The 8310-nt window shown below is 36.6% G+C and overlaps 2 protein-coding genes and 1 long non-coding RNA gene across 3 annotated transcripts; 2 read left to right on the top strand and 1 right to left on the bottom strand.

Annotated features, from left to right (window-relative positions):
• Positions 1-313: 313 nt before the first annotated feature.
• Positions 314-1372, bottom strand: LOC107406950 (protein FAR1-RELATED SEQUENCE 5-like). Its single transcript, XM_060814644.1, has one exon. The coding sequence runs from the start codon at positions 1370-1372 to the stop codon at positions 314-316; it is 1059 nt and encodes a 352-aa protein (XP_060670627.1).
• A 1430-nt stretch (positions 1373-2802) lies between these two features.
• Positions 2803-3948, top strand: LOC107406938 (SNW/SKI-interacting protein A). The gene has a single exon (XM_048468917.2). It carries the CDS (start codon positions 3042-3044, stop codon positions 3774-3776), a length of 735 nt encoding a protein of 244 aa, XP_048324874.2. The 5' UTR covers positions 2803-3041; the 3' UTR covers positions 3777-3948.
• Positions 3949-7583: 3635 nt separating this feature from the next.
• Positions 7584-8164, top strand: LOC132801595 (uncharacterized). Its single transcript, XR_009636720.1, has 2 exons — positions 7584-7774; positions 7892-8164. It is a non-coding gene; the product is annotated as an uncharacterized LOC132801595 (long non-coding RNA).
• The last annotated feature ends 146 nt before the right edge of the window (positions 8165-8310 follow it).

Here is an 8310-nt window from a genome sequence, read left to right as displayed (position 1 = left end):
AATCGAAGTATGAAATCCATCAATAAGTTTCTCTTCGAAACATATTTCTTGAAAAATGCATGGGAGCTTTCCGCACGATGGCTACTTGACATTCCAGCTGAGAATATATGGTTAACATATGCAGGCACCCATCTTGAACGTAGTTCAAATATTGATTTTAACCAATCGTTGTTATCTAGGCTTGCCTTCTCGATGGTAGTCACCCATTTTCTTTCAAACTCTTCAGGGCATTCTGATTCCCAAATGCATTGTTGGAAGTCCTTATAAAAATCTCTATAGGTGATCGCATTTAAATACGTAGAGAACTTCTCAACTATGTGCCAACTACAATACCTATAAAATGTATTCGGTAAGCTCGAACTATAGCCTTTGTCATTGGAGGATCTTGATCGGTAATGATCATTTTTGGGTTGTTCATCGGCATGCTATCCTTTAATAGCTCAAACAACCAAATAAATGATTCCGTTTTTTCATCACTTAAAAAGGCACATGCAAAAAGCACCTTTTGACCATGATTGTTCACCCCCACAAAGGGTGCAAATATCATATCATATTGATTAGTGTTGTAAGTTGTATCAAATACTATTACATCATCAAAACATCCATAAGCTCTTCTAGATACCGAATCAGTCCAAAAACAACGCTTCAATTTACCATCATCATCTACATCTATTTTAAAAAAGAAGCATGGATCCTTTTCTTGCTCGGTTAGGAAATATTCCTTTAAAAGTTCTGCATCTTGTCCTCTTAATTCATTCTGCACCTTAGCTTCATGGTTATATATATCCTTCTTTGTACACCCAATATTCTCTATACCTCCAGCTTCAAATTCAAGAATACTTATTTGTTGATGAGTTGGCACATTTGCTGCTGAAAACTGCAAAGTTAGTGACTTCTTGGCTTCAGACACACTACGATGTGATCTCAATAAATGCACTCTTTGAGGGGTTGATAATGGATGACTATGTTCTTCAACAAATACAGTGATGACAAATTTCCCCGTTTTTGACCTAACCACGGCAAGTTTAGCTTTACAATTTTCTCTTGTCATCCCCCGACAACTTTTTCTCTCACCGTCCTTTATAGAAGATACTCCTTCCTTAAAACACACAAATTCTTTCCTGACAACTTCATTTGCGCCTTTACATCTCTTAGTCGAACTAATACGAACACTAAACCCCGCCTCTTTTGCATATTTAATGTAGAACTCATGTGCCCCATCTATGGATTCAAACTCTTGTCCAACCTTTGGTTTGCAGTTTTTGGCCACTTGGGGAATGTAAACATCATCCACGGATTTTGAATGTGACAGCAAGGATATGTCTTCAACTCGTCTACAATCTGAATTTGCTTCCAACTGTTCTACACTCATGTTTCCAATCTGAATTTGCTTCCAACTATTCTACACTCAAACCAGCTTCTTATTGATCAATTTGTAACCTGGTAGACGGCAAAGCAAAACCATCATGAGAGGTGGTAATATCTTTTATTTTAAGAAAGTTTAATTTCTAAATAGAAGAGAAAAATATTGCAAAAATAAAGGCACTTCAGCCAAAATCTGCCGAGTTTGCATTATGGTTGCTGATCCAGCACACTCTATAATGAAAGAAACAAATATGCGTGCATCAACAGAAAAAATAAATAAATAAATAAATCTGAATCATGGGGTTCAAAAAGGTTAATAGTACATATAAAAATGAAAAATATAAGTTGCAAAACAATAAAATAATTACATCTTTGCTAGATAAAGGGAAAAAAAAGTATTGATACATAACTCTTTAATCAATGAGAGGTTAACAAATCTACGCAAAGGCTATTAAAAGAATAAAAATAAAAAGCAATGATATTAATTTAATCTATTAATTCTATATTTCATGCATATTAAAGGGATTATAATTATTCAAAGTTCTTATTCAAGACTAAACTAAGCAGTTTTGGAACGGAACACAATAGGATATATATACATATGTCTTTATGTGTGTGTCTGTGTGTAGATATAGGAATTACAAAATAGAATTACTTTGTGTTTCAATTATAACAAACTTATTTTCTCTTGTATAGCATGCATGGATTGGCCATTCGTATACTCCAAAAATAAGTGGTGTAAATATCTCTTTCGTGTTAGTATCATGATAGACTAAGTGAATTTATTATTACACAATGAACAGTATGCGTGAACATTGGTATTTATACACCAGGAAAGAAAAACAACATGCATACATTCATGCTTTTTCTGCGAAAAGTATCATTTTCTAAATTTTCAAAAATCATCATGAAGATTGGCCTTCATTCAAGTTATTTCTCAACCCAAATCACAATCCCACATTTAACAATTTCAACTATGCAAGACTACATAAAATCACCAACATAAAAAACAGAATGAAAAAAAAATTACAAAACATAAACTCACTCACTCACAGATACGAAGAGCCACAATACAGACATGCAGAGTAGAAGATTATGAGCTGGTGGGTACAGAGAAGGGTGGTAATCGTGGTGCAAGTTGGTGCATTTGCAAGATGGCAATGCTGTGGCAATGGTGGTGTGATCTGGTGGGTTTGCAAGGATGCAATGCTGGTTGCTGCTGGTGCGATTGGGAATTTTGGCAAAGTCCTTTCGAGCTGGTGAGAGCGGGAATGTGAGCGAGAAGGGCTCAGGGAAAATTTGGCCAGCCATTCTCACGTGAGAGTTGTTTTGAAGTTGGACGGTAGATGCCAACAGTGCAAATCGAAGGGCAGGAAATTTCATCACATGTTTATTCCGCATATAACCCAAGCGGTCGGTCCGCATATAACCCTGACGGGAGAGGTCTTCAAGATGTTCAGATCAATGATAATTTTGCAAAGCTTTCTGAGTCTTTGTATGTTGCCGACCAGAAGGCCAGAGAGGCAGTTGCTATGAGATCCAAAGTTCAGAAAGAGATGCTTATGAAAGAAAAGGAAAGGAAAGAGTAGGAACTGCATGCTCTAGCTCAGAAAGCTCGTTCCGAGAGAACAGGTACAGCTGCACCAGCTGTTGTTCTAATACCTTCTGAAAGAAACATGATGGATGCTGATATGAGAGGGGAATATGATCACCCAAAGGAAAAAGGGATGGATTTTCCAAAGGAGAGCACGGAAGAAAGGGAGGGATGGTTACAGTGGGAGAAAATCCAAGAGGAACGACGGCGAGAGAGGGAAAGGGAGAGAAGGTTGGAGGCTAAAGATGCAGCAATGGGGAAGAAAAGTAAAATCACAAGAGATAGAGATCGTGATATCAGTGAGAAGGTTGCTCTTGGTATGGCTTGTGTAGGAGCAGGAAGAGGGGGAGAGGTTATGTATGACCAGAGGCTGTTTAACAAGGAGAAAGGAATGGAATCTGGATTTGCAGCTGATGACCAATACAACGTGTATGATAAGGGCTTGTTCACTGCTCAGCCTACACTTTCAACCTTGTACAGGCCTAAGAAGGATATTGATACTGAAATGTATGGAGGCGCTGATGAGAAAATGGAGAAGATTTTGAAGATTGATCGCTTCAAACCTGACAAGGGGTTCACCGGTACTTCCGAGAAGAATGGTCCAAGAGACAGACCGGTTGAGTTTGAGAAGGACATGGAAGAAGCTGATCCATTTGGGTTGGATATGTTCTTGACACAGGTCAAGAAGGGTAAGAAAGCCATTGAAAAAGTTGGTAGTGGAGGAACAATGGCAGCAGTTGGTGGTGGTTCTTTCCGAGATGACTATGAAGGAGGAGGTTCTGGGAGAACTCGCATTGGGTTTGAGAGGGGTCGTTAAGCAGCCTGGTTAGGACGTAATTAATGCGGTGTTTTTTTTTTTTTGGTGGCTATTGCCCCGTAGAAGTCTTCGAAATACATTCTGCTAAACATATTGTATCTTGTGTGAGTTGGCAGCCAAAACAAGTTATAATTTTCTGCTCTAGGTGCTCAATTGAAGTTTATTTGACCAAGTTCGTGGCCAAACCTTGGGCCAAAAAAAAAAAAATCCTTTTTAACTAAATATGTTTACAATATATATTTAATTAGAGTTTATTAGGCATTAGGTTGACTTAAATTGGTACTCGTAGTTTGTACAAGGTTTAGTCTCTGAGCTCTGGTTGAGAACGGTATAATTCCATGATAATTTTAGCAGTAGAACTATAAGTTATGGGTAAATTTGGAAGGGGGTCTCTAGGCATAGTTTACTTTACATGTTGTGCTACTTGAGTAAGATATGTCACTAATAAAACTCGGCGGTGGAATTTTCTGAAGATGTCCAGGCAATGTAATTTTATGGAAACTTTTAAATATATTAAACTACTGTCTACTGTTTTTCTTTTTATTTAATTGTTTCTTATTATTATTATTATGTCAACAATCCTATTGGTTAGTTCAAAGAAACCGTGTTTTTTGAAGCTAACACGTCTAAGCATACGGAATAATTTGGTCCCTTTATCAGCTGATCTGGACACTATCAGCTGGTCTGGATACCATCTTAACCTGGGGCCAGATCTTTTCGTTCAAATCCATTTGACTTGATTTCATCGGACCTCTTAATATAAACATTTTCTTATGCGGAAGAATTTAAATTGTTAGCCATCGTTTACTTGCGCAACAATAACGCTTACCGTGCTTGCCATAATTTAAAGGGTATGTATATGATAAAAACTACCGTCTGTTGGGTTGGGACTAAAGATCATATGCTTCCATCAACATGATTCTAAATCAAGGATCTTCACTGTGCTTTCTATGCTGTATTCAATCACAATGTTTCTCATCCGTAAACATTTTATTATTATTATTATATGAAGGAAAACAAATGGCTCAGTCCCGCTACTTAGTTGCAAAATCTTGCTTTCAGATGGATTTATTTAATGAAGCTGTGGCAGCATTATGTCCTGCTAATGAGCCAAGTGCAGAGGTATTGCGTAGATTCCTATATGCAAGTTTACACGAGCATTATTTCTAAATTGAAAATTTTGCATCTCTTTTTAAAAATTTACTTCTCACAACGACATTTTTGCGATTACTCATCTTTCTTTAGAATAGATAGAAACGGAAATGAGTGGTATAATAACATACATCTTGACCTTCATATATATATTTAAGGCTAACGTAATATATATTAGCAGTTGTTAGTCCTTTTATTCACTTGCGTTTCAAGAAAAGGATGATTTGCACACTTTTGTTGCTCTTCTTTGTCGGGTTCCAAATGGCGCAGCTGGTCAGTACCTTCTTGGGCTTATTCACAGGTTGCACGTTTATGTCCTTGGCATACATTTCTGTTTAATGATACTTTTATTTTCTTTGAATATATGTTATTTTTCTTTGGATACTTTTTGTTTAGGTACACTGACAGAAGGAAAAGTGTCATCCAAGACTTAAAGCAAGCTGTATATAGATCCTTTAATGTGGGCCGCATATGAGGGGCTTTGTATATTAGGTCTGTAAATGATACCTATGAGGTTTCAAATTTTTATTAGTGCGCACCATCAGCATAGTTGCTTAGTTCCCTGCTGTATCTGGCTCATTTAATTGCAAGGAATCACAAATATATTATTTTCAATGTATAATATCATGTATTGATAGGCAATGGGTATATTCTGCTTTTGCCTTTGGTCTAAGGTTACCTTTCTCAGTAGGAATTATGAGATTGGAAAAAGAGAATATGTCACTTTTTGCTTGGTTTTGTATGCCTCGTATATATCTAAGTCAGTGCCTCATCTGTTTTGCCATTTTAGGTGCTGCCGATGGAGCATCTATAGTTTTTGGTGATGCAGCTGCTCTTTGCATGCAAAAGTAGTTCCTGCATCGTGGATCAGCTTTACAACATATGCAAGGAAACAATGAGGATCATAACTTAGCTTCTGCGAGGAACTTAGGCTTGGAAGATCAGTCCCAGGCAACCGAAACTTATGCAAGGAAATAATAGAAGAAACATCCCTGGAAATTATCATGGCACTATATTTCAGGAGGAGCTTCTACTCAGCCTCCGAGTGGAATGTCCAATGTAACATTTTATAATACGCCATCATTAATGGGAACGCAAGTATCACATAATGCTATTTATGTCTCATGATGTTACAGACTGTCTATAGTTGAAAACCTTCTTAGCTACTGCTTGGCTAGGAATAAATAAGATGAGGTCTCCCTGACATAATTACTTTTTGGAACATAAATAAACATTGCATAGCCTAGCAGAATGTTCTACTCTTTCACTTATTCTAACTTTTCTATTTCAGTATGTGGCCAAGATGGTAAAGTTAGGTGACAAATACATATTTTGCTTTTCTTAAATGCTTTATGTACTATTCTGAAATTCTTTCCAGCTATAACATGTGTTAACTTAATTAGGACTTTAGATTACACCTATGCTTTGGTTTGTATTATCTATCCAAATTCCCTTCAGGTCATATAGGCTACTTTTTTCTCTGATGCTTTGAACACTTATATCTATGGTAAAGCTGATGTTTGCATTTATGTTCCTCTAGATTATGTATGGAATGCATTTTAGTTTTGTTTTATAGGAAATCCTCCATTTATGACCCCCACTTGTTCCTCTGCTTTACCACTCATTATTACTGATGATGGTAAATTGCCTAGTTACAACTTGCAACTTTTTTTTTGGCTTGGATATTATAGATGTCATTGACGTCAATTATGTTCAGTTTTCTAGGAAATACACTAAAAGTACCTGTTGATTTTTCTCTCCTTTTCGTATGTAGAACATTTATTCTTACTTCCTCAATATTTTGCAGTGGTTGGATGTTGCTACCCCACCTTTGTGTAGAAATTTCCAGCAAAATGACCACAATGCAACCATGCTGGGTGCTGATAGCTCTCCTAGGTCACTTGTAGATTCCACTATATGTGCTCCTCAAAGACAAGTTCTAGATGAAGGAAAATTTTGAGACATTAAGAAATTTGCTGAACTTTTCATTTCGTATCATTGAGTTGACTGACATTGCAATATTTTGTTTATATTTCTGGCCTTTATAAATCCATGTATATTTAATTTCTGGGCATGAAATTTTAAATCTTATATTTAATTCATGATTTTTATTCTCTCTTTTGGTTCCAGATTTCAAGCAGGGTGCTATTTGATTCCGGCACTGCACTCAACGGAGTACAAGACTTTCTGGAGAAGCAGTGGCGGCATGAGCCATGATGATTATGAGAACCTCAGGAGTGTACAATTGGTATTAGATGGGTCGATATATGAACTCGGATAGTGAGAAGGCTAGCCATGACTAGAGAATCTAGGCACCGCACGGTCTATTTCCGCTGCATAAAATGTAGGACCGTGACACTATGCATGTGATATTGATGGGAAATAAACCTTGAAATAAGGTTAGAAATGATACTCTAAATGAAAAATATACAATGATGACTGCAAACTATAGTGGTGCAAGTAAATTTGGGAACTTCCACAGCAATATAGGGCCCTTTACATCGATATTGGTTGTATAGGTTGGACTTATGCAGGTTTAAGAGAGTTGCAAAGTAGGGTTTTATGCGTCGAGGTTGAGAGGTTATGTATCCAAATATATGATCTAATGACTAAGGATACAAATCTAGTCTCTTATGTAATGATGACTACTTCAGATTGGAGAACGCTCAACTTTTATGGACTGCTTCAAGATCTATTAAGACAGACAAATACTTAGTTTTCTCCTGAACTGTGCAGGGATCTTGATGGGAAAGTAACTGCTGAAGGAAGTTGAAATTGCTGCAATGTACTTGAAAAATGCATCAGGCAAGGAGGGTGTCCAGGAACTCATTAGCAATCTTTCCAAGGTAGAGGTAGTTAATTTGTCTTGATTTTTGAAGTGTTATACTCGCTCTATGAGGTGTTTGTTTATCCATTCATGTAATAATGATTTTATATGTTATTGGTTTCAACTTATGCAGCAGATGGGAAGATTCTTGCAGAAGATGTTGTCAAATTGGGAAGTGGGACAGAAGATACCAACACAGCTTAAGAAGGAATGTAGAGGCTCATATTGTGCGTGTTGGCATATGCTAATTTTGTAAAATCAATGCTGATAGATATATAAAGAGGAATATACCTAGGTAAAAAAAATAGAAAAAACAACATTATGGGGCCTTCTTGTTGTTTAGGCTTCCTAACTTGTTAATTACAAATCCAATATTAGATTTACAAATTATTAGATTGAAATAAAGGAAGATTGTCAAGTATTTTTCTGAACTTGACCGAATGCTCTGTTTTTGTTGTATAGCTGAGGTCCATAACGAGTTGTTTTTGCAGTTGGAGGCACGTTTAGGAAATAATTGACTCATAGATATAAAAACAACTCTCACGTAAAAACATC

This window comes from Ziziphus jujuba, chromosome 1 (genome assembly GCF_031755915.1).
Source record: "Ziziphus jujuba cultivar Dongzao chromosome 1, ASM3175591v1".
Lineage (NCBI taxonomy): Eukaryota > Viridiplantae > Streptophyta > Magnoliopsida > Rosales > Rhamnaceae > Ziziphus > Ziziphus jujuba.
This window is presented reverse-complemented; position numbering and strand designations above follow the sequence as displayed.

Bases quoted from the DNA above. Each gene is read 5' to 3' on its own strand.
- LOC107406950 (XM_060814644.1), bottom strand. From the start codon at position 1,372: ATGAGTGTAGAACAGTTGGAAGCAAATTCAGATTGTAGACGAGTTGAA.
- LOC107406938 (XM_048468917.2), top strand. From the start codon at position 3,042: ATGATGGATGCTGATATGAGAGGGGAATATGATCACCCAAAGGAAAAA.